General features: G+C 47.8%; 1 protein-coding gene across 1 annotated transcript in view; it reads right to left on the reverse strand.

The window, feature by feature from the left end:
• Positions 1 to 26,808, reverse strand: part of MYOZ2 (myozenin 2) — a 234,409-nt gene that overhangs the window by 179,833 nt on the left and 27,768 nt on the right. Inside the window, exon 3 of the mRNA XM_085634316.1 lies at positions 4,365 to 4,534. Coding sequence (XP_085490442.1) covers positions 4,365 to 4,534 — 170 coding nt within the window. The remainder of the gene's footprint in view (positions 1 to 4,364; positions 4,535 to 26,808) is intronic.

Below are 26,808 nucleotides of genomic sequence, written 5' to 3' on the forward strand. Positions count from 1 at the left end.
GCCAGGCAAGGGATTTTAACCATTTGTGTCTTTCCCTCAAAAGGGGGGAAGGGAGGTGTTTGTTGTGCAATGGAGCAACTTGAGGCCAGAGCCAGTGTCCGCTTGCCTCCCAAGTAGGAGAGTATTTCAGCATTATAGCTGTCAGGGGGAGAGACGGCCGCCATAGTAGGATCAGGCGGGGGGCCTCCAGTATCCCTCTCGGTTGCTTATGACGCTAATCGAGGTCTTCCCTTGAGGCCTGAGCTGTTGTTTCAATCAACTCTTGCAGCCTCTACGTTGTAGATGCTAATTGCTTTAGACCCCCGGCGACGATCTTCAGCAGGCACCATGTTGGGGTCAGGCGCTTTTAAAAAAAAGGCTCTTGGATAGTATTGATTTAAATGCCATAATAGTCTAAGGAGGACAGTGTCGGGGGTCCACAGCCTCCCAGGCTTACCATTGGGACTCCCGGTGATGTTAATGCCCCCGCACACTGTGTTTCGTCTTGCGGTGAGTGTCAGCAATGGCGAGCGGGATCCTCCTGGGATTGTGGCGAGCAGGCAGGCCCTGGTGCTCTTGGTTTCCCTGGGTGATGTCCCCTCACCCAACAGTGTGACTAACAGGCATGGGCCCCAGTCCTGGTCCCAGGCAGACGTCTTGCAGAGCTTCCCACCTCACACAGTCTGTCTGGCTGCTTGGCAGCTGACAGAGTTTAGGGGTCTCAATCTTCATTACTTATAGTTAGTTTCCAGACACAAAATATAATTTAGTGTCTGAGTCTTTATGTTTGGGTTCTGCTTCTTTGAAATTGACATCTTTCCCCTTTCGTCTTCCTCCTGAAGGATGGCTGGCACACCAGGCAGGACTACAAAGTTGATTAACCCACAACAAGATTCATGGGAGTGAACAGAGTTCACACCTGGATGTCAGCCACAGTGATATGTGCGTCAAAAGGTTAATCTTGAGCTCCCAGCCCTACTCTTTATGATTTCCCTATCACTCCCATCTTTCTCTTCCTGAGATGTGTCCAGGCCCCTTCCTTGTGATCTATCACTGAATCAAAGAGCCCCTTGAAACGCATAGAGACAGCCTGGCTTTCCCACCCTCCAGTGCATGTCCCTCCCAGCTTACAGGAATGCAGCAATACACAAATCTATCTGGTGGAATTCCTCCACTCCTCATGTTTTCAACCAGGCCGGCCTGGGCTTCCCAAAATGGAACCCAAGGTTCTCCATGTAATGTACCAATGCAGGCACACTTGCATTCAGTGTACATCCACAGCAGACTTACTGCAGAGCACTGTTATCCTCATGTATTGTGCCACCACAAGCATAACTACATGCAGTAAAAGCATTCAGTCTGCGCACACTGTTCAGTACTGCAACCTTTCTGTATGTACCAGAGTGTGTTATTTTAAACACAGTCACTGCCAGCATGCACACATTTACCATGTGTGGACTGTACCACACTTCGTCCCTTGTGTAATGTACTTCATGTGAGCCCCATGTACTCAGTACATGTTTCCATCATGCACACCCTTCCACATCTACCTGATGTAGGCCTGGGGTGAGTTAAGCACACAGCAGAGGAATTTTCAAGAAGGGGAGCGAGTCTGTAGTGCCACAGGGTATAAATGTCCTGTTCACTACTACTGATCACTACACAGTATGCTGCCACCACCGCACATGAGCTGCTTAACTCCTGGTGAAGGCAGTAGCCTTCCAACTCTATGAAGGCAGCGTTTTGGGCACCCCTCCCGGTCTAACAAGACTGCAGTCTGTGAGACAGGCCTATGTCATGGTAGACATACATGATCTGTGTTCACCTATGACAAGAAAATCAGCATTAGGGATCCAGACAACAGGACAGTGGGGCACTCAGCGCAGGGGTACACGACCCATTGCAATGTGAAATGCAGTCTGGACCTGGGGTAGTGCTCACATGGTGTATTTGGTCTCTGTTCTTCTGGGTGATCTACATTCTGCACCTCCTCTAGGTATTGGTTTGCCCCAATGCATGTTCTGGCTTGGGAATAGGGTTTAGGGAACAGGCACATCCTTCACTTGCATGTGGAAACCCCCCATGCATACGAGGGAAAACAGTGGCAGATAATGCACAGGCTTGTGTTGTGTATCTGAGCATTCGGTATTACAGAAGTGGCTGTACTGGCCACCTCTCTCCGTGTCATCATGGACAACCTTGTCAATCCTGAACTTCTAACCCACAAGTCAGTCTTATCAGATTTGTTAGTCTAATTAGTTCACTGGAAGCAAATCTGGACTACAGCATCCAGAAGGTAGTAGAGTGTCATGTGAAATATGGATGGGAAAATGTTGGTATGACATGCGATGAAGGGACAACCCTAGAAGGGACCTTGTGGATATACCTGTAGTATCAAAGATTGCTGAATGCTTTTGCTCAATAAAAACACACTAATGTTTCCATTGCCTGCTATCTTTTCGTAATTTAGTGTGGACCCCTCTACTGGCGGTGATTTAGGCTTGCATATTAGAATTAACAGAATACATTGGAGGCCTTGTTCTACGTGCAAATTGTCAACTTGTGTAAGACTTGGTCAACTGAACGAAAACAGACTTCGGGGAGCAGTAGACATGCTTTAATTACCTGCGGTGATGTAGCATGGCACTAGCTCCTTACAGCAAGTAAACCTTGACTGGGACCACCATCTCAGCAACATCTTTTGATGCGCAATAAAAAAATTATCGTTGATGAAGTATGATTCTCTCACTAATGGAGTGATGCCCTCCACCAAAATTTCACAGCTAAAATAATTTGTTTAATCAAGTGTTTCAGAATGGGGGTTTCCTCGCTGGATTAACATCACTCAAACATCATCAAAGCTTCAAACTGGATTTCAGAAACATACTATGCCTAGGCTTCCTGGAGCGACTCCCGGGAAGGTGCGAGGTATTTCATAATGCAGCTATGCTCTACGTTATAGGCATCTGTCCAGTGTTTAATTTGTAAAAGAATGATTGCCGGTGCCCAAAGCTCTGCCCGCAGATGGTGCAATTAATTGTGCGTCGAATAACAAGGCTGGTAATCTTAAATCCACCTCATGCTTACTCAATCCTCTACCAGACACTCCCTGCCCCTTAATCTCGCTCGTGCAGGTTCCTGCTTTCTTCCTTTGTGACGTTTTTTCCATTTTTTTTCTTCCTCTGTCTTCCCGTTTTGTGTGTTTTCCTTCTCTTGCTCTCAGTAAATATCTAATGCAGTAAAAGGAGTGCTGTTCCCCAAAAATGAGAACCGGTGCACCCCCCCGCCGGCAACCACCAGACCAAATTAAGCACTGCATATGTCAGTCTACTCACACCCTCCCCTTTAAAGCCTTTATACTGATTGAGGAGAGCGCCCAGTTCATGCTTCTCATCTTTAGTCGTAAAGGATTAAATAATTCCGCCTCAGTATAGAAGAAATTGGAGACAGACAACTAAACAATAAGTATGTCCGATCAACAGTCATAGGGCCGCACTGTTGTAACTGACGTTCTATCCACATGAGATGTAGAAATAACAGCTTTTCTGAGTAGCCCCTTTCGGTCACCACCTTCTACCTTACCATTCCGCGTGACTGCTTTGCGATGAAAAGACGCATGCAAATGGCGTTCAAGCCCATGATATTGTGGATGCTCCTGCATGCGAGAGCTAGACGTGAGTACCTCACAGTCCCGGCTGGCATGGCTTGCGGGTAGCAGGGCCTGGCGCATTGGGTTTGGGGGCCGATTCTTCACGCGGGGGAATAGGAAATAAAAAATAATTTTAAAAACTTACCTTGAGGTCGGGTACCGCGTCTTCACTGCTCATGCTCGCCTGCTCTCCTGCCTCCAACAGGAACAGGAAGCAGGCAGCCAGGCTCCCACCCCAAAGCAAATCACAACACCGCAATGCAGCGTTGTGATTGGTCTGAGCGCTGTGGCATGGCGCTCAACCAGGGGCTAGAGGGGTAGGTATGTTCTCCATGCAGGCTGTAATGCAACCCGCATGGAGAACAGGAAAGTGTGCATGACTGGTTTGGGCGGCCCGAGAGGGCTGACCAAACAGTCATTGCGCACTTTAGGAGTGGGTAAACCACTCCTTCCCTGCTCGGAGAACCGAGCAGCCCCGCCCACCCACCTGCTGTAAAGCAGCAGGACACGAAACATAAAATGATGATAACTCTAAGTTATTGTCATTTTATGTTTCTCACTGCTTAAAAGCTGTAGGGCGACGCTCCTCCACCATAGCGGAGGAGCCACCCCTGGTACCTCTGCATGACAAACATGTATTGCAGTGGATGCTTCATGCCAGAATGCACAACCTGTGGGCACCTTTACATGTTATATTCATTTCCTGGGAGAGAAAGTGCTTTTGGATATTACTTACTTGAATATGTGCCTTTAGTGAATATGGAAAGTTCTCGAAGGTGTACTTGTCAGATCTCCGCTGGCGCATCTTAAAGAGCTGTGCACCTCTGTTGCTGAGGATGGACAATTCCTCCAGCATGATGTCCTGAGGGATGCTCATCTTTTTTCCAAGGTCCAAGCCATTCGACTCTGCAACACAACACAGACCAACAAACTCAGTCGCCACAGGCATGTCTCTAGTTTCAGAGATTTATTTTTCCGAAATGATTGTTAAGGATGATTTTTATTTTGGATTTATGGCAATGATACAGTAGCCTCATGCAGATGGACACAAGCAGCAAGTGTTTACAAAACATGCCACACTATGACAGACCATAGGCAAAAGCTTTGGTCCTAATTCTCTTAGTATTGCATTCATCAAGATGAAGATTTAATCAGCACCCAGAGGTGTATTAATTTGCAGTGTGTACTACACAAATAGAGCCTGATGAGGGTGTTGTGGACAGGTTACTTCATCACAAACATGACAGATATCATCAAGCAGTTTGTGAGGTCCAGGCGCACAGCAGACATTTCAATATTTTTCACATAAGCACTTCCTAAAATCCAATTTCTACCCCATAACACACTTGGCCGTTTTATTTTCAAAGTCTTTTGAATAGTGTTTTGGTTGTTTATCTTTTTTTAGGTTTTACTTATATGAAAAGAGCACATTTGCATAATTAGAAAAATCTGAAAGTTTACTAGCTACCTCTTAATCTCCCACTATCTGTATTGAAGCATTCATCAAAAAAAATATAGCTCACAATGGTCTGGTGACAATGTAAAGTTGCTAACCAGAAAATACATAAAAATATATTGACCAGGCCCTTATGTGACTTATTATCTTTGATCATTATTTTGAGTATTTAATTGACATACAGCACACCTGTGATGTCACCAGAAAAAGTAATGCCACCACTTGATCAATATCCTCCGAATGCTGAAAAAACTTAAAGTGGAGGAAAGTACTTAAAAACATTTTATGCAAAGTTCAAAAGACCACACACACTTTGGCCAATCGGCCCATCACGTGACGTAGTTAGGTTTCTGTCCTGTCTGCCTGTTGCCTTAACAAGTTACCTACCTTCTAAATCATATTTGTAAAACAAGGGGCAATCCAGTAAACCTGAGACCTGGGTAGTGCAGTAATATAGGAAACAATGGTCCCTGAAGGGGGCAGTGCGACCTCAACTTCCATGGAAACCTAGTGAATAGCTATCAATAGTTTGGTTATACTAGAGAGAATATATATTTTATTTTATTACTCAACCTTTGGAATCTTATGAAGACGAAATCATGTAACTCTGTTAACATATACATTCAAAATTAGAGAGGTGTTCCCAAGTGACGCAACAATCCAGTGAAAGTGATGTAAGTAAGTAAGTAAGTAAAGTGAATTTATAACAGCGCGATTGCTGCCCTGAGGCGTCCAAGCGCTAAAAAAGGAACCAATGAAGGGTAAAGAGGTTGAGAGCCAAAAGAAAAGCAAACTGAGATGAATTAAACGGAATTGAATAGGTGTGTTTTTAATTGTTTACGAAAGGAAGCGAGATCAGGATTGGATCTCAAGTGAAGCGGGAGGGAGTTCCAGATCTTGGCGGCATTGACGGCATAAGTCCTTCCGCCAGATCTAGACCTTGTGACTCTGGGGACTGCTGCCATGAAGGCTTGGCTAGAACGCAGATTTCTACCTGGGTGATACTGGCTTACTAGATCACGGGTGATTAGAGGACCCGAATCCCAAAAAGCCTGATGGGTGATACACATCGCTTTAAAAGAGACTCTCTTACGCACTGGGAGCCAGTGAAGATTGATCAGAGCCGCCTTTACTGACAATCTACGAGGAATCTGCAGCAGAGTATGCGCGGCACAGTTTTGTACCAGCTGTAGTCTCTTTAAGGTGTACTCTGGTGCGCCCAGATATAGGACGTTGTTGGATTCCAACCGTGATTGTATCAGGCCCTGTATGGCTATCTGCTTTGCCTCCATTGGGAGCAAAGGAAGAACTTTCTTCAGTGTCCTGAGTATTCCAAAGCAAGTGGCTGAGAGCTTAGTGGCCTGGGTGTTGAGTGAGAGATTCCTGTCCAGCCATACTCCTAGGCTTTTGATGTTATCCTTCGGGGGCGGGGGGAGACCTAGACTGGGGAGCCACAGTGAGTTAAAAAACGTAGGGTCGGCAGGGCCCAGGAGCATGAGCTCCGTTTTGTCACCATTAAGTTTTAGTGATGACTGAGTCATCCAGGTCTTCACCTCCTCCAGACATTCGGTAAGTCCCCATGATCGTGATTGAGAAGCCTCATGCGCCAATGAGACCACCAGCTGGGTATCGTCCGCATAGGATATGATCTTGACTCCATACGGACGAACTACCTCAGCCAGTGGCCTCATATAGACGTTAAAAAGCGCGGGGCTTAATGAGGAGCCCTGCGGGACTCCGCACTTCAGGGGAATACTAGAAGACACTGTCTGTCCATCAAACACTTGGAATGACCTGTTGCTCAGGAAAGATTTTAACCAGAGCCACGCCTTGTCCACAATGCCGACATCCGAAAGACGGTTCAGTAAGGTGGCATGACTGACCGTGTCGAATGCCGCACTGAGATCAAGGAGGATCACTGCCACTGATCCTCCCCGATCGAGAATTTTCCTGGACTCCTCGATGACCATTAAGTAAGAAGTTAATGTTTATGGGATTTATAAAGCGCATGGCTACCCAAGGGCTTCCCAGTGCTACAGAGAGGAGGCAGTGGATAGAGGTAGGGAGTCATGGGAACAACCAAGTTTTACGTTTTTTCCTGAAACACCACTCATTCTTAGCCAGTCTCAGTTCCGAGGTCATTGAGTTCCAGAGCTTTGGGACCTGGTGTGAAAAGTAAAACGGATCTCCCACCCTAACTTGATTTCTTTATCTTTGGTATGTTCATGAGGAAACAGATGAGGACCTGAGGGACCTATTAGGGCCATATGGGGAGACGAGGGATTTTATCAGAGCAGGACCTCTACCCTGCATGGCTTTGTGGGCTAGGCAGAGGGATTTAAACCTAACCCCAGATTGAATAGGTAGCCAGTGCAGTTTTTTCAGAGAGGATCTCACTGATTCCTGTCTGGGGATCTTCAGGAGCATCCTAGGTGCAACATTTTGGACAACCTGTAGCCTGTTGATCACATACTTAGGAGACCCCAGATACAGGGAATTGTCGTAGTCCAGTCACAAGACCACTAGGTCCTGGACCACCGTCTTACAAGCCTGTTCTGGGATTAGGTCTATGATTTTACGGATCATCCGTAGTATACCGAAACAGGTTGCCATTGTCATTTTTTGGCTTGTGTTTCCATGGAGAGATTCTGGTCTAGCCACATCCCCAGGTTTTTTATGAATGGCTTAGGTGCGGGGGTGGACCCCAACCCCTCAGTCAACTGACTCCGGCCCATGGACCTGGGCCATTGTCCAGGAACATCAGTTCCGTTTTGTCACCATTCAGTTTTAGGCTACAGTTAGCCATCCAACTTGCTATTTTTTCCATGCATGGTACCAGCTGCAGATGATTAAAAATAGTTTCTTCTGATACTGAGACCACTAGCTGAGTGTCATCAGCGTAGGAAAAAATTGACAAGCCATACTCTTGTACGATATGTGCTAGAGGACTCAGATAAATGTTTAACAGGGTTGGGCTGAGTGCCGAGCCCTGAGGTACTCCGTAAAGGGGCTGGGAGAGTCTCTGAGAGGTTGGCCGATTCCATACACTGGAATGATCTGTCTCTGAGGAAAGTGGCAAGCCACTGATTGGCTTTATCCTAGATCCCTATCGCTGCACTAAGATCCAAAAGTAGAATCGCAGTGACTCTCCACTGGTCGAATATCATTTTTAATTTCTCAGTAATCACTAGGAGGGCCGGCTCTGTGCTATGTTCTGGACGAAAACCCATCTGAGTCTGGTGCAGGATGTTATTCTCCTCCAGGAACTGAGAGATGATGCTATTGACATGTTTTTCAGCGACTGAGAAGTGTGATAGTGCTATACAATATATATATATATAAATAGTGACTGTGGAGGATGCACAGTTGTTTAATCTAAAATCTAACACAGAGTTGCAGGTGCCTGAATTACATAAACAGTACAGTGCACTACTATAGTGTCAATTTTTCGACCCCTTGAGGTTATTTGTACAGGGCCATCATCAGGACGAAGAATGGGAAACACCCATTAGGTAGAACTCATGTAGCAAATGACAAACAGTACCTCCAGGAATGGATCCACAAATCCTTTGGTTTTGAAATCCAGAAGAATTAAATAAAGCCTCCTATGGTTATTCGAGAATTCTGTGGGAGAGGGGTCCAACCAAGTTCCATGGACCGCAACAAAATTGTCAGCCACGCTATGACACTTCCTGAGGGTACGCATAAAAAAATCTATCACTACCTCCCAGGTGGTGAGATGTGTCTGGACATTTCCGTCTGTATTCTCCAGGGATGATAACCCACATGTAGTGAACACATTGTTAGCCCAAAAAAATGTGGATGGCCTGCATCAATCTAATTGTAATGAATTCCATATGAATAGGAATTGCACGATTGCTAAAGGAAGTTGAGCATCGCCATGCACTCTCGATTTGCTTGTACCTTCTAAATCAGTTCCATCCATATATCTTATCATCTGGTTCTCCTGACTCAGTGCAGTCCCCTCACTAGTACATTTTGCTACTGATATCTCAAAATAGGCCATAGCACTATGAGTATTAGACCCTGCAAAATCAAGAGCATCTCTGTTTACATTTTTTAATTAATTGAAGTTAATGTTTTAAATAATTTAAACTACCATGTCTGCTTGAGGCATGTAACATTGTGCTTATGCAATGTTGCATTTTTATTTGATCATTCGTTAAAAATTACTGCCTGAATAAAAGATTGTCCCTATATTCTAGTTTAAGATTATAATATTTGGGAAGTCTTATATTCCAATGAAACTTTATGATTGGACAGAGCTGCAGTGGTTTTACACTTAGTTCGGTTTCTGAGTGGGTCTGACAATACGCTCTGGAGCTAGTTACAGCATGTCATCTGTTTGCACCAGATAATTCCAAAATTCCTTTACTATTGCTTTACGTTTTGTTTGTAGGACCTTTATTAATTTGTATTCTCTTACCTATAGTTGGAGACCTGACCAGCTATAGTATGGGACTTGAGATGCTGTGCCCTGGTAATCCAATCCAGAATTTCAGAAACAGACCTGCAGGAGTGTGTCTCTCTTTCTCCCTAGCCTCACCCTCTTTTTCCCTCAGTGTGGGTCTTCTTTACCATCATTGACCTAATCCAAAGGGTTGAGTAGCCTGTTTGGGTGGGCACCCTTGCAGTAGCCTGCAAGGCTGTCTGCATTGTTTGCACAATTGTTTTTGAGCAGAAAGGGGCACCTTCTTGCACAAAAACAATTGTTATGCCTCCCCTGAGGAATCACACAGTTTTGACGCATTCCCAGATTCATGCTGTGTTGTAGATCTGGGAATGTGTCAAATATTATGGGCATTGAGTGGGAACACTCACCACAATGCCCATGGCACGCCTCCCCGATGAAGTGTGAGGCAGCTGCGCTGCATTGCCTTCCACCATATCTACGAGGTCATGAAAAGCCACGCAGAGTTACAGAAAAACATAAACTGTGTGCCTTTCTCACACAACTTTTCATTCATCACACTGTTAAGCGCTGTGTCCTATAGCATGATACCTGCACCTCGATGGTCATCATGCGTGGCATGGAAACACTTCCCATGTGGGATCAAAACAAAGACAGCTCACTTCAAACAACACACACTGTATGCAGGAGCGGCTGCTTCCGGAAAGCGGTAGTAGGGCTTGGAGGGTTAAAGGAAGGGGAGGAATTAAAAAAAAAGATCACTTACCTGGTGGTCGACTGGCTGGCTGGCTGCCTGCGTCCTCTCCATCTTCTTCCTGGCTTCTCTGGGAACAGGAAGCAGGAAGGGAATGGGAGCCTGGGCATGTTCTGGAGAACATGCAAAGCGCGCATGACTGTTTGGCTGGCTCAAGACGGCCAGCCAAATAGTCATGGGCACTTAGAGAGTGTCACCACTCCTGCCTCCTGCTCTGCCTAGCCTACCTCTGCCCTGCAAAACTGCCTCAGCACGAAAAATAAAATGATAATAACCTTGCGTTATTACCATTTTATTTTTCCTTTTTTGCAGTGCTGAAAGGCAGTGGGGCCTTAGCGGAAGAGCCGCCCCTGTCTGCACGGTGTAGCATGCTACCCATGTAGGCAAGAGCTTCAGCACCCCATATAGGGGTAGTAAGCGCTATATAAATGTTGCAATACAATAAAATACATTGCAACCGGGTCAAGTTTAAAATAAAGTTGGAGTCCTATTTTGAACAATTCATGAAAATAAGGCACCTGTGATGAGAGCAGAATGCTCAAGCCTTATTATGAACCAGACGGTATGAGAGAAGATCAATGATGCAAGCATACAAATTCAAAGCATGAGCTGCAGCAATGTGTGGACGATATTTGGGAAATTATCAGGAGCCTCATAAATTGTCTGAACTCCAGTATTGATATTCTTGTCTTTGGGAAGACAAGAAAAGAACATCATGACCCCCTTGTCAAAGTTTTCAGTGCACCTCCATGAGATCAGTCTAATGCTAAACATAGACGCATGTAATAAATGCAAACGGTCACGCATGTTTCCATCTCTAAAGATGGATAGTGCCCAGACCCCAACAAGGTTTAATCCCATCTGGCAGGCTCACCTGCTCTTGACAGCTTGCCAGCTCTCAGATCGTTTCCTGGATAGGGCCATCTTCTTCACCAGATAAATCCTTTGTGCAGCCCTGTTAACCTCACTGAAACTCATCAGCCCTATAGATGCCTTCAATCCAACATGCATCACATCTCTGGGGAAGTTTGTGAAACTTGTCAAATACCTCAAATCTTCAACAGAGAGGCAACTGATTCTATGGATTGCCAAACAAAATTGTCCTGGACTTTTTTTATTGTTTGTTTTATATAGCGCGAAATAGACCCAAGGATATCGGGTGTCAGAGCGCTTTACATAGCACCAGTTTCGTTACACAAGGACACATTCATTTTTGTTAGGCACTAGGAGATTAAGCGATTTGCCCAGAATCACAGGATGTTGAGCGTCGTTGCCGAGACTCAAACCCGGTTCCCCAGCTTCGATGTCGACTGCTCTAGCCGCTACATCCTCTCCCACTTTAAATACCTCTTGAGGCCAGCCCTCCTAAGCATTCTTGTAATGTCTTCCCCACTGAATGAAGTTGTTCAGCATAACAATAGGATAACATATATCCCACGCATACACAGAACAGGATCAAGAGGACGAGCCTTCTCTTATATCGCATCTCAAAGCATAGAATGACCTCTTACTCCACATCAGACCCTCCTCCTGTCTTCTTGAATTCAGGAAGAAGCTGAAGACCTGGCTTTTTAATTTACCAGCCTACTATAGGCAGGACTAGGCACACACACCTGCTCAGCACCAGGATACCCCCACGAGTGATAGTGCGCTTTACAAACACACATAACATAACATAAGAAAGATTTTGCATAAAGGCATGCTTGAAATGCAAATGCATTGGCTCGAAACAATAGGCATGAACATTTCAGACCTAGCATGAATCAGCACATAATATCATCAAATAATAAAATATTGTACCTGTAATGACTGTAATTGCAACATACACCTGCATCTTAAGAATAAATGTGAAAACTCTTTCCTGGCTCCTGGGGTACTAATTCAGTCAGTTAACTCAGAGGGTTGATCCTACCCTGCAATGTCATTAGTCCTTTCTTTGATCAAATAGACTTATACTCATTTTGTTCAAGTGTATTTTCAGGCAGTTCTGTTACTTTCAAGCAGTAACTTTGATTATTCACGCATTGGTAGAAAATGACTCAAAGATTTGGGTGGCGTCATTCCACTGATGGCCATGTTTTAAGATATCACCTGTTTGTAGCGCCCCTAAACCTATGCCTGTGAATTTGAAATAAATCGCTATTTTCAGTTGCTATTATCTTTCAGCATGCATAGTTTGTGTTACTGAGTCAATACATTCATTGTTTTCTAAAAAAAGTTGTAAACGTTATTTTGTACAAATGCTCCTATATGTGATATTAGAATTCTCCAGTTGAGTATCAGAATGTTTGTTTTATGATTAGTAGTTCAGTCATTACAGAGAATTATACATTTCAATCACACTATTTCTATTGCATTCTGAAAGACACAGGCCTCACCTATTCATTTTTATGTGCACCACTAGAAATTAAACTAGAGCAGGCAAGAGCAGGCCTCCGTACACATCTAAAAAAAACATGAAATTAACAAAATGTGGACTGGTTCTCAGTGGAATGACTCTCAAGAATAGCAGTTAGACTGAGCAATAGTGGGAGTCGTGCAACACAATGTTGATTTTTTTGAGCAACCTGCATATTTTGTCACAATGCAAAGCCCAGCAGAATCTAGTTTCAACTCTGAGCTGTCAAGATTGATGAACTGTCATCAAACGCCCAGCATAGGTCAAGCACTGATTGTAGTCTAAACTAGATGTTTTTACAAGCGCAAAAGCTGTGATGAAAGCTGTTATTTATTGCACACTTAAATTGAAAAGCCAAACACCAAGGCCAAAAAGGCTGCAAATGTATAAAAGAGAAACATTTGACCGTTAATATATATAATTACATGCTGCATGTGTTTTATAGAAATTATTGTTGGAACACATAGACAGTTCCACTAAACGCTTTAGAGGAATAGTAGTTTATTTATATTTTGAAGTACAAAAAGAAGAAAATAGAACATTGATGGAACTGTTTATCAAGTAGTGTTTAGTGTCCAAGAAAGTGAATGGGATATTTTAGAGCAAGTGTTATTAATTAAGTGGATTATTTTAATTTATGTATTATTATTAATGACCTGCAAAAAGTACATGTATTAATATGTTTATATACACATTTATAATGTTATAAATATTAACTATTGCTTGTTTGCAAGTACATTATTTATTTATGGTGATATTCTATATGTAGTACAGTTTAAGAGAATGGGAAAAAATGTTTCACTCTCTTCGTGATTGTTAGACCTGGCACCTTGGCGTGAGTTTCCCTTCCACTTTTTGCTGATGTGCCTCATTGTGTTTTGTTGGTGTTAGCTGCTCAGGGCACTGTACCACTGCTAATCAGTGCCACAGTGCAAGTGCTCCCTTTGGAAAAGTGTATACATTGATTGGTGTCCATGTTTGGTTTATTTGGTTTACTATCAGCCCCTAGTAAAGTGCACCAGGAGTGCCAGGGCTTGTAAATACAAATGCTGCTGGTGGGCTTGCAGCACTGGTTGTGCCACCCACAGAAGCGGCCTAGTAAAATGTGTCTAGGGTCTGCCACTGCAGAACCTGCGCGCGGTCTGGTACTGTTGCGCTGATTGCGCAAGTGCACCTACTTGCCAGTCCCCAAACCTTCACTTAACTACATCTTAGTCACCCCTCTGGTAGGCCCAAGGGCTGGGTGCATTGTAGGTATAAGGTAGGACATGCCCTGATGTGTGTGGCATGTCCTAATAGTGAATTACAGCCATTTTGGTTTTTCACTATTGAAGGCTACCTGCTCTCCATAGGCCAGAATGGGCTGCTGGAATTACTACATGCTGTAATCCCAGTGGACTCAGAGAGCATGGTAGAAAGTCAAGTTTAGTATGCCTGAACTCAGAATAATAAAATACTTCTTTTAGTAAAGTTTATTTTAATATCCTGTGTTTGTAAATACTACTTTTAGAAAGTTAGTATTTACTGACCTGGCCATTTCAGTCCGCCTCTGCTGTGTGTGTGTGTTCTGCCTAGTAACAGTAAAGGAGCAGGGCTGGGGAATTCCAGGAGACAGGCTGGCTGCCAGGTGGTGGGTAGAGAGATTACACCAGGATGGGTGGGAGGAGTACACCTTTGACTCTGAATAGACCTGTGCTCTGCCAACACAATGCCGGCTCCGCCCCCTGTGGAGCGGCTGATGTCTCTGCCCTGCTGCTGAAAGGAAAGAGCAGAGTCACCACAACAAAGTGCTCCAAAACTGGACTGAGCCAGGCCCAGGCTCCCTGGCGACAAAGAACAAAAGAATTGTGCTATAAAAGAAGGAGCCCTGCTCCTAAGAAATCAGATCCTGTTTGCGCCAAGAAGAAACTCTGCCCAAAGAGAAGGACCCGGGAAAGCTGCATGGAGGACTACTGTCTCTGACCTGTGAGACTGGCCTGTGGTGGGTGCCTTGCTGCAAGAAGGAGAGGAAGAAAAGACTTGAGAAGAAAAGACTTTTGATCAACTTGTGCTTTAAACAATCTCCAAGGGCTTGCTGGTGAACTTGCCCCCTGAACTGCGCCCCAGGAACAGTGGGTGCTACCTTTCCCCCAGAAGAAGAGAAGCTGCTGGAGGCGCTCCTGTAACGCTGACCCCAGAGGACCTGTGTGCCCCTCATCTGAGCACCGCGACGTCTGCCACCGGGGCTACTGTAAGCACCGCAAGGGCCTGCCTGCCTGGCCCAAGCACCGCAAGCAACTGCCCCCGAGCCGTAGCTCGCACCGCAAAGAAGAGACTGATCAGGCTCCAAGCGCCGAGCCTCTGCGACCCTGCGCCGCCGAGATCACTGCAAGGACCTGTGCACCGTTCGTCCCCCGAGTGAAGCCGACAGCGCGACGCGCTGAAGAAATTGCCCCCGAGCTGCCCCTCCTGCTTCTGAACTGGGTTGTGTGCCTGGGCCCATCCGAAGCGCCCCACGAAGCATCGCCGCCCGCTGATCAAGAGGGACGACAACGCGACGTGGGACGCCCCTCTAAGGACCCCTGAGGCTGCTGCGACCCTCTTACCCAAGACCAAAGGTATTGTGAACTGCCCGCCTTGGTGCGACACGTACTTCACTCCGTACGAGCCGTACCTGCACTGTCGTCCGTGTACGGCGCGTCCCTGTCTCTGTGCGGCCCGTCCAGCATCAAATACATTGCCGGTGCTCACGCGGGAAGGGTGAGGTGCGGTGCGACACGACCAAACAGTGGTACGAAGCGTACCGGAGGCTAGGAAGCGCACAATACCCCAAAGAGCTATTTTTTTTATTTTTTTTTATTTTTATTTTTAAAAACCTTTATTTGTGCATAGTAAAAGAACAAATACGGGCCTACAACCATCAGGCCGGCCACAATACGGTTGAGCACAGAGACAAACAGTACATCCCCTGTGCGTCAAGGTCAAGATTAGCAATGATTCAGGATTCATACACTGGAGGGATCCTTGACACCAGGGGAAGGAGAAGTGAAGGTTAATTTTAAGGTTTTCAAAAAAAAAATTTTTTATCGAGAAAGAAATCAGTAAAGGATAGAAACAAGGAGATTCGAGTCCGCGAGTCGGCTTCATACACTGGAGAGCAGCAGCATCATTAAAACAGCCATAGAAAATCTCATACAGTAAGGCGATGCAGTTAGATAACAGGATCATCACAGTAGTAAATACGCACCCCCTAAAAACCGCCCCCACTCAATCCACCCCACACCCGGACCCCGAATCGAAACAAGTATAGCGCAGAGACATGAAAGAAAGAGGCCCATAGAACTAAAAAGAAACAGTAAATTACCCCCCCACCCTACACCAATGCGGAGGCTATGGCCTGCCCCCCCCCCAGCATAGTGCCTGTCGCCCAATGAACCCGAAATATAGACGAGAGAGAAAGTAGGAATAGAGTAAAGAAACTAAGAGAAGAAAGAAGAAAGGAGGCGGGGAGGAGCCCACGTATCCTCGGAGCGCCCGACACCACCGGCCAACCAAGCCTCCACACACTGAAACCCCACTACACCCAAAGGCGGTCGTGTGAAGATAGCATGTAACAACAAGGAAATGAAGGCAGACAGATCGCGACGAGTGCGCACAACATATGCAAACAATTCCAGTCCCAGTCCAGCCCGTCCGTGAAACTATGATGATAGAAAGTAATCTAGCCCTGGCCCGATCGCGGGCTTACGATTAGACCCGCCCCCTCGTGAATGCCCCGCATCCCGAACAGACAAAGACAATATGGCCGCTTGGAAGAAGATGGAGAAGTAGAGTCACAAAATGGCCGCCGATCATCTATTGAGGTCCCCTTGCACACCATATAAAATCCAGACCTGGCTTGTAAAGTACATGAGTTCCACATAAAAGGAGCCGTAGGCCACCGTGAACGGTTCCTCGAGGTCGTCAGGTGTAGTTCAGCTGGAAGGTCCTGCGGGCACGGTGAGGCAGGCAACAACAAAGCAGGCAGCAATGACCGGGGAAACAAAGTATCCGCCATTGAGCAGGAGAGCGATTGATCCTGAGCGCCGGGAAAGCCAAACGCAGACACCAGTGGAGCACCGCTACACCCAGTCGTTACTTCCCCGCAGGAGGACCACAGCACTGGCAGACTCACGTCTTGTTGATCACAAACGGGGCGCTCACGACCCGCAGCAGACAGTGTAGAGTCGAACCGCTCACTCAGCGTTTGCAAGCCGACACACAATTGCAGACGAAAGTCCCGCAGGGCAGCCAGAACGGAGCCGTATGTCAGCGGAAGCTGCGCCCCCACAGCGGCAGCAATCCGGGACGGCACTGGGGAGCTGGAGTCTGGTAGAGGGAGGGCGAAGCGGGCAGCGGGCGAGACCGGAGCATCACCCCCCAGCAGCGAGCAGGCAATCAGCGCCATGTTTTACCGCTGAACGGTACCGTGGCCAGGGGGGGGATCGTGACAAGGAGGCAATTCCCAACAGGTCTGCGCCGCAACAGGTGAAAGCCAACAGTCGCTTCCCCTCCCTCGGGCTCTCTTGCAGCCGACTAGACCATAGAAGAAGGGGGTCTGCAGCCTTCCACAGCGTGGTCCACAGAGCGGGGTAGGAGACCCGTCACGCCGGGGCTTACCCTCTAGCTCCAGCCCGTCAGGTGCAGGGTGCAGGAGGTGTCCGGGCGTCTCTCCCCCGGCTCCCCCGGCGACCGTCCGTGGCGTGAGGCGGGATCGGGACCTCGGGGCTCAGATTTGCACCAGCGGGTCCGGTGACTGCGACGCTTCCAGGGGGCCGGCCGAGGCCACAGTAGAGCAGGGGTCCAGTGCGGGGAACAAAGGCACCAAGAACTCCGGCATCCGGGCGGGCTAAGACTTCGGGAAAGCGGCGGCGCAGTCAGCGCGTCGTCGCACGCGTTGCACCTCGAAAATCGGCAAGGATAGGAATCAGGATGATAGTCCGAGGCCAAGGGCCGACGGAGCCGGGCGCTCAAGCGACTGCTCCGGTCGCCATCTTGGCTCCTCTCCCCAAAGAGCTATTTTAAGTAGAACATTGCCATTTTTACATCTGTGGACTGCCTAAAAGCATTGAAAGTAACTGGAACCTTATTTAAAGAGAGAAGACTGTATTTGAAGCCTGCATAAGAGATTTATATAAAGAACTTTATATTCATAAATACAGCCTTGTGTCTCTGTGTTGGTGGGGTGGTGATTATTGTGTGGGATATCTTGAACGCTTAACCTAATGCCCTCTGGAATCTAGCCTGACTGCTCGCGCCACGTTACCTAGAGGATGAGCAGGGGTTATTTTTAGAGAGGTAATCCTACACCCTGACTTAGAGGAAAGGGTCCCTGCTTGTCGCAAGTGCATACCTGCGCCAACCAGAGACCCCGGATTCTAACAGTGATCCTAACTGGAGTATTTATGTTATCCTGATATATCTTTGGCCCAGTACACACAACAGTCATGCATGTGTGCTGAGGCCACGGCTTTTCATTTTGGTTCTGAGACCCAGACCTCATCTTTGGGTCTGAGTCCTCTGAAAGAAAAATGTATGCAAAAAAAGGGACCCAAACAAACTATGCCATTTAGCACCAATTCCAGGTTCTTCAAGGGAGAGTAGACTTCTCCACCGACTACTCAATAGATTGCTGAGGTCCAGGACTGGTATCATTGATATCCCCTTCTCTGTGCACTAGTTATACGGATGTATGATGTTACAACGCGATTGTTTACAACGCGTGCCGTTACATCGCATTCGTTACAACGAACGGATGTAACCACGCTATGCCATTACAACGCAAGTCTTTACCTCGACTTGCACTAGATGGCGTGCTAACATTAGAAAAGTGTAATTTACTATTCCAACTCCAGTCCACTTAACAGTAGGGAAGGTGTTGGGATAGTAAACTACACTATTTCTAATGTTAGCACGCCATCTAGCGCAAGTCGATGTAAAGACTTGCGTTGTAATGGCATAGCGTGGTTACATCGCGTTCGTTGTAACGAATGCGATGTAACGGCACGCGTTGTACTAACGGCGTTGTAAAGGTTGTTCCCCTAGTTATACCCTTGTACATGACATAACTTATGGGATGTGAAATCATACTATTCATAACAATGCTTATGACATCTGAAAATACATGTTTTTTGAGAACACAGTGTCTGGTAGAGTGGCGAGTAATAGTTAATGTAGTGTGATGAGTGAGGTGAGCACACTGTGTATGAAGGTGCTCAACCTATAGTAATTTGTAGGTGGTGCGTAAATTATAAATTTAAGTTATAACTATATCTTTAGAATGTCTTTATATATATATATATATATATATATTATCTACTGGCAGTCGCAAGTAGATAGTTATAGTTAAGACCGTGTTTCCATAGGAAATCCGCAACATTCTATTTAGAATAACTTTGGCGCCGATTGACGAATCCTCGCAAAATTTTCAAAATAGGTGGGGCGCTCCGCTCCGCTCCTTCCCTGAAAGTCTCGGGGGGATTCGTCAAGCGGGGGCTGAGAAAAAGGGGGGGTCCCAAAACGCGTTTTCCCCATGCATTTTTCCATAGGACCTTTAGTCCAAGCTACAGCCCGAACGGCTGAACAGAATTACTTGAAATTTGGCAGAGAGGTAGTCCTCAGCTCTGGGATGTGCCTTTTGCAGGTCTGGTGTAAATCTGTTCAGTATTTCCTGAGAAAATAGCATCAATATATATATCTATAAGCGCGCACCGTGCGTGTACGGTAAAACTTACCGTACGCGCACGCTGCCGTGCGCGAGCGCGATTCTGATTGGTTGTTAGATCTTAGTAAACATTCGAATCGGTCGAAACCAGGAAGTGTCGTCCGCCATTTTGTCTCTCGCAGTCTGAGGGGGTGAAAAACAAAGGTGGAGAACGTGAAAAGGGGGCATGGTGACCCCCTGTGCCCCCACAGGCGGTCGCTCCTCTCCCATTGCTGCTGCCTGACGCCTGCCTGCTGTGGCTACCGCTGACGCCGCTTCCTCCTCACCACTGCTGACCTCTGCATCTCGTAGGTACCGCCCTCCGCTCGCTGCTCGCTGCCTGCTGCCCATTTTTCCTCGCCAACTCTCCGCCGCCGCTGCCCCGGTCACTCTCCTTCCTGTTTCCCGCCCTGACCCCGCAGTCCCGCCTCCCCTCCTTGCCCATTGGCCACCCAGCCTCCCGCCTCACAGCTGACCCTCCCTCCCGGCTCCTTACTTAAGGGGACCGCGGCGGGCTGGTCAGTGTGACCCCCTGTGCCCCCACAGGCGGTCGCTCCTCTCCCATTGCTGCTGCCTGACGCCTGCCTGCTGTGGCTACCGCTGACGCCGCTTCCTCCTCACCACTGCTGACCTCTGCATCTCGTAGGTATCGCCCTCCGCTCGCTGCTCACTGCCTGCTGCTGCTGCCCATTTTTCCTCGCCAACTCTCCGCCGCCGCTGCCCCGGTCACTCTCCTTCCTGTTTCCCGCCGCTGACCCCGCAGTCCCGCCTCCCCTCCTTGCCCATTGGCCACCCAGCCTCCCGCCTCCCAGCTGACCCTCCTTCCCGGCTCCTTACTTATGACGCCCCCTGAGCGACCGCGCAGCGGACGCGCGCAGCGGGAGCGCCGACTGAGCGCCGAAGGTGCGCCAAAGGTAAGCCCGTCTGCGCCCGTCCGCGCCTGGACCGCGCCCAGCGCCAGACCCCCTGGCCCCCGCGCCGGCCGGCCCCTCCGCAGGACCTACGATGAGGGCACACTCAACGCACTCAACACCGGCCGAACCCCCGGATGCTACCAAGCATCCCCGCGACGCACCCAAGGACCCTTCGTCTGCCGATCCTGCAACTTCTCCTGCCTCCGAACCTGCACCGCGCCCACCGAGACGGACAGCAGCAACCACCTCAAGTGCATCCTGCTCAACACCCGCTCCGTCCACAGACACGCCGTGGAATTCTGGAACCTCCTCGACACCGCATCTCCCGACGTCGCCTTTCTCACGGAAACCTGGATGAACACCTCCTCAGCCCCCGATATCGCCATCGCCATCCCGGACGGCTACAAGATCATCAGAAGGGATCGCGCCAACCGGACCAGAGGAGGGATCGCCATCGTACACAAAAGCACCATTCGCATCTCGACTGACTCCATCGAAGCATTCAACGACGCCGAGTACCTGCACTTCCAAATCCACACCGACCCCAAGACGACCCTCAGAGGCACCCTCATCTACAGACCCCCGAGACCGCGCACACAGTTCTGCGAAGACATCATGGACTTCATCAGCCCACACGCCCTCCCCTCCACGGACTACATCCTCCTCGGGGACCTCAACTTCCACCTGGAGAACAACAACAACCGCAACACCACCGCCCTGCTGGACAATCTCGCCAACCTTGGACTCAAACAACTGGTCAACACCCCCACCCACTCCGCCGGCCACACGCTCGACCCCGTCTTCTCATCCAGCAAGCACGTCACCTTCTGCCACTCCACCGGACTTCACTGGACCGACCACAGCTGCGTCCACTTCAGCTTCAGAAAGAACACGGTCCACCACCACCCGAAGCAGGTCCCCCACAGAAACTGGAGCAAGATTACCGCCGACCAGCTCGCCGCCTCCCTCAGCCAGAACCCACCCATCAGGACAACAGACCCTAACACAGCAGCCCGCAACCTCACGCAGTGGTTGACATCCTGTGCCGACGACCTCGCCCCACTGAAGAACCCACTCACCAGACCCAGAAGCAAGAAGGCCCCCTGGTTCACCGACGAACTCAAAGACTCCAAGAAGGCCTGCCGCACCCTCGAGAAGGCCTGGCTCCTCGACAAGAGCACCGACAACATGATCGCCCTCAAACTCGCCACCCGCAGACATCACCAGCTCATCCGCACCACCAAGAAGAAATCTCTGAAGGAACGACTGGACAAGAACGCCCATGACAGCAAGGAGCTCTTCAACATCGTCAAGGAGTTCTCCAACCCCAGCACCGGCAACAACGACATCACTCCCTCACAGGACCTCTGCGACTTCCTCGCCTCGTACTTCCACCGCAAGATCACCGACATCCACAACAGCTTCTGCGCTCCACCCCCGCACCCATCGGTCGAACCTACGCACCACGCCGCCACCCTCCAGAAATGGACCGAGGTGACCCCCGAAGACACGACCCGCACGATGAACACCATCCACTCCGGATCTCCGACCGACCCATGCCCCCACCATGTCTTCAACAAAGCAGCCTCCACGATCGCACCCCACCTCCGAGAAATCATCAACACCTCCTTCGACAGAGCCACCTTCCCGGAGAGCTGGAAGCACGCCGAGCTCAGCGCACTGCTGAAGAAACCAACAGCGGACCCAAACGACCTCAAGAAATTCCGCCCCATCTCGCTCCTTCCCTTCCCTGCCAAAGTCATCGAGAAAGTCGTCAACATGCAACTGGCCGCCTTCCTGGAAACGAACGTATCCCTCGACCCATCGCAGTCTGGATTCAGAGCCAACCACAGCACCGAGACCGCCCTCATCGCAGCCACCGACGACATCCGAGCCCTGCTCGACAACGGCGACACAGCGGCACTCATCCTCCCAGACCTCTCCGCAGCATTTGACACTGTCTGCCATCGCACCCTAGTCCAACGCCTCAACAACACCGGCATCCAAGGGAAGGCTCTGGAATGGATCAGCTCATACCTCTCCGGCAGAACACAGAGAGTACGCCTCCCTCCGTTCCGCTCTGAGGCCACCGAAGTCATCTGCGGCGTCCCGCAAGGATCGTCGCTCAGCCCCACCCTCTTCAACATCTACATGAAGCCCCTCGCCGCCATCGCACGCCAACACAACCTCAACATAATTTCCTATGCCGATGACACCCAGCTGATTCTCTCCCTCACCAGAGACCCCGACACCGCCAAAGCCAGCCTACACGAAGGGATGAAAGACGTCGCCGAGTGGATGAACATCAGCCGCCTGAAATTGAACACGGACAAGACAGAAGTCCTCATCCTGGGACCGTCGCCCTCCGCTTGGGACGACTCCTGGTGGCCCCCGGCCCTAGGCACCGCACCCAAGCCAACGGACCACACACGCAACTTGGGCTTCATCCTGGACTCCTCCTATCAATGACCAGACAAGTCAACGCCGTCTCCTCATCCTGCTTCCACACCCTCCGCATGCTCCGCAAGATCTTCCGTTGGATCCCGACCGAGACCAGGAAAACGGTCACCCAGGCCCTCGTCACCAGCAGACTAGACTATGGAAACACCCTCTACGCCGGGACAACAGCCAAGCTCCAGAAAAGACTTCAGCGTATCCAGAACGCCTCCGCCCGACTCATCCTGGACGTCCCCCGACGCTGCCACATCTCGAGCCACCTGAAAGACCTGCATTGGCTCCCTGTCAACAAGAGGATCACGTTCAGACTCCTCACCCACGCACACAAATCCCTCCACAACCTGGGCCCAAGGTACCTCAACGACCGCGTGACCTTCTACACGCCCACCCGCCAGCTACGCTCCGCGAACCTCACCCTCGCCGCCGTCCCTCGCATCCAGAGAGCCACCGCCGGAGGAAGATCCTTCTCCCACCTGGCGGCTAAGACATGGAAGTCCCTGACCACCCACCTCCGGCTGACCCAGGACCACATCGCCTTCAGGAAACAGCTCAAGACCTGGCTGTTCGAGCAGTAGCAAACCCCCTCCCCCAAGCGCCTTGAGACCCTTCCGGGTGAGTAGTGCGTGATATAAATTCCATGATTGATTGATTGATTGATTGACAGTTCCTGACCCCCTAGCCTTTGTCAGGGGGTCCCAGAAGTACCCCCAAGGGCCAAAATTTCCTTAAATTTTTTTACGAAAAATCGCGGAGTACGCGTAGCGTGCGCGTACGGTAGAAACGGAAAAATTCCGTGAACTGCGTAACGTGGGCGCACCGTGCGCCCACAGCGCGCGCACGGTGGGCGAAGCGCACCGTGCGCGTACAGTACGCGCATGGTGAAAAACCTTAAAAAAAAACAAACAAAAAAAACATAACTTAGCATTTAAAAAACCGTACAAATTCACTGAAAAAACCATAGGTTTCACACACGTTATAGTTAGGAATTAGCATTTAAAAAACCTTGCAAATTCACTTAAAAAACCATAGGTTTCACACATGTTAGTTAGCTGGACATTTCACTCGTGAAAAACCATTGAAATTCCCCCGTTATAGTTAGTGCAGGCGACTATAACTCACGCGACCGCAATCATCTGCTGATGACGTCAGATATTACATCACTGATGACATATGTGTCTTTCTGAAAAATAAATATTTGTAATATATGTATAGCTAAAGATTAATGGAAGAAGACATGGGTAAATAAGTGTCTAAATACAGTGATGTAATATCTGACGCCATCAGCAGAGGATTGCGGTCGCGTGAGTTATAGTTGCCTGCACTAACTATAACGGGGGAATTTCAATGGTTTTTCACGAGTGAAATGTCCAGCTAACTAACATGTGTGAAACCTATGGTTTTTTAAGTGAATTTGCAAGGTTTTTTAAATGCTAATTCCTAACTATAACGTGTGTGAAACCTATGGTTTTTTCAGTGAAGATATATATATATATATATATTTTAATGACTTTTTCCCAATTAATTCCACAGGGGAAGAGTACATGATTACAACAAACCAGAATGAGCTCATCAATCCATTAATTTAAGACATTTAAAATGAAATTGACATAAATACATGATCCATAAATACATCAATTCAATAATTATTATTGCAGCGATCGCAACGATATAGCCTAGAGCACAGGTCTTCAAACTGTGGGGCGCACCCCCCTGGGGGGGGCGTCGATGGGTTCCCAGGGGGGCGCAAAGGCCTCTGCAAGCACATGTAAATGAAGATGCCTGTAAGTGCAGCGATGTTTCTTTGCTGCATTTCCAGGCTGTCTTAATTTACTCTGAAGCCCTCAGAGTGCAGTGTGGTCAGAGGTCAGTGGGTGTGCTGCTGGGGGCTCACTGGGCAGTGTCTGGAGTCCTATTAAGACTACAGCACGCCTGAGTTTTTCACAGGTCTTATAAAGACCATTGGCACATTTACATACCTTTGGAAACTGGTTACCGAGGCTGGTTTTTTTCTGTTTCCAGTACCCCCTGAGCCCCCACTCTGCCTATTTTTACATTGTATTTTACACTTACTGCTGTAGTGTAAGAATGCTTTTCATAAAAAGGAATGTAAAGTAGGGTTGCCAATAGAAAAAATGCCAGCCATGTATGTTTAAATAGCCTGCAAAGACCTTGCTTTGACACTGAATAGGGTCTTAAATAAAAACGTATGTATTCATTTGTAATGTGACTTTCTGTCTGTTCCTTTTATTTTCAGGCATGAATCATTCAGGCAGACCTAAAACACATTTAAAAGGGCTTTATATTTGCTTTTCGAAGTATGCACAGATAAGGGCTGAAAATAGGGCTTTAGGTATGTTTATTTTTGTACCGTCTGGAACATCAAAATAATGAGCTGGCAACCCTAATCATAACACTGGAAGTTTGTTGCAGGATCAGCACATTATTTATTTCCTTCACCCTCGATTCCCTGATTAATTCCAGTTTCTGGGAATTCACCCTGCATTTCGACAACTCACTCCTCATTCTCAACCTTCACTTTCACGCTCACCCTGAACTTACAGCGCATAGTTATGGTTTTCCCATATTTGCCACATAATCCATCGTCTGTTGCATAATTTGCAGATTAAAAAATACGTTACCTCACAGTGGAAGGCCCTTTCTAAAGGTTGACTGGTCACCTTTCTGTTGCTTATTGCTATATGTGGGTGTTAATGTGGTACTTATGAGGGGCAATAAAGGCCAGGACAAAGTTAACAAGTGTAAAAATAGCAAAATAGTGCAGTAATGCTATCACAAAAAATGCAGCATAATTCGCCTTTGCTTGCTGCAGAATTTAGTCAACCATGCTGCATAATTTGGCCTTCTCCTGCCGCATAATTCCAATGGCCCTGTTTATAGTGCTGTGATGTCCAAGCCTGTGGCAGAAAGCACTGTGAATATGCAAGTTATTATTTTAAATCAGTATTCACATACTCTTACTCTGAGCTAGTCTGCTGCAAAATGATGCAGTGATTGAAATAAAACAAGTTCTTACAAAATATACTTTTTAGTAATAAGTAATCGAACTGTATCTAATGCAGACATTTTTGTAAGTGTCTCCACTATTCCAGATTCCAGCTGATAACTCCTTTACATTACATCTTAAAAAGAATAGATCTTTGCCACGATAAAGCTTTAAGCAGATCCACTGGAATTATTCAGCAGAAGAGGACAACATTATGCGGGATGTTTGACTAAATTATGCAGCAAGAAAAGGTAAATTATGTGGCACAATGCACCACATTTTGTAGTTAGCATTACTTAATTTTTTGTCATTTTAACTCACTGTAACACTGTCAGGGGAAATATTTCACCTCATTAGTACCAGTTTAACACCCAAATACAGCAGTAAGCAAATACAAGATTACCAGTCAATCTTTGCAAAGGGCCTTCCACTGCTCCGTAACACTTTGTCACGCTTTAAGTAACTTTTGTTCCGTTTGAGCTAGAATCAAGTTTTTTTTGTTGAAATCTGCAGATTATGTAGCAAATGCAGAAACTGATAACTATGTGGAAAACGCTGCTGCTGCAGAAACTCAAAATTCCAATGGCCCTGGCTTTAAGTGACTCAATCAATTAATGGCTGGTAAGAAGGTTGGTTTCTTTAACTTTCTCCACTACCACCACACCCTTCGCTTTCAGGCAGAGGCACCTCAAAGTCAGAATTAACCATTCAGGGGCAGCTTTTGTGTGAAAGCGGTGTCCATGTAGTGGCGGTAGAAGGCCAGCAGGGTTGCATTCAGATGCAGAGTCCTAATCCTCTTGATCCCTGGGGCCTCACTGTGATGGTCCAGGAGACAGAGGAGAGGAGCGAGATTCATAGATATTGTCAAAGAGAAGGCCCAGAATAGGGAGCACTGTTTGCGGACTCATTTTTATGTTTACAAATGGCCAGAGACCATTCTTCAGAGAGATGCCTCAAAGAAGGGGACAATATAAGTGTTTTTGTTTTTTTAAAAGGGACATTCATTAGTGAAGCTGGTAGTGCTGCCAAGTGTGTAAGTGGCCA

The sequence above is a fragment of the Triturus cristatus genome, chromosome 2_1 (genome assembly GCF_964204655.1).
Source record: "Triturus cristatus chromosome 2_1, aTriCri1.1, whole genome shotgun sequence".
Lineage (NCBI taxonomy): Eukaryota > Metazoa > Chordata > Amphibia > Caudata > Salamandridae > Triturus > Triturus cristatus.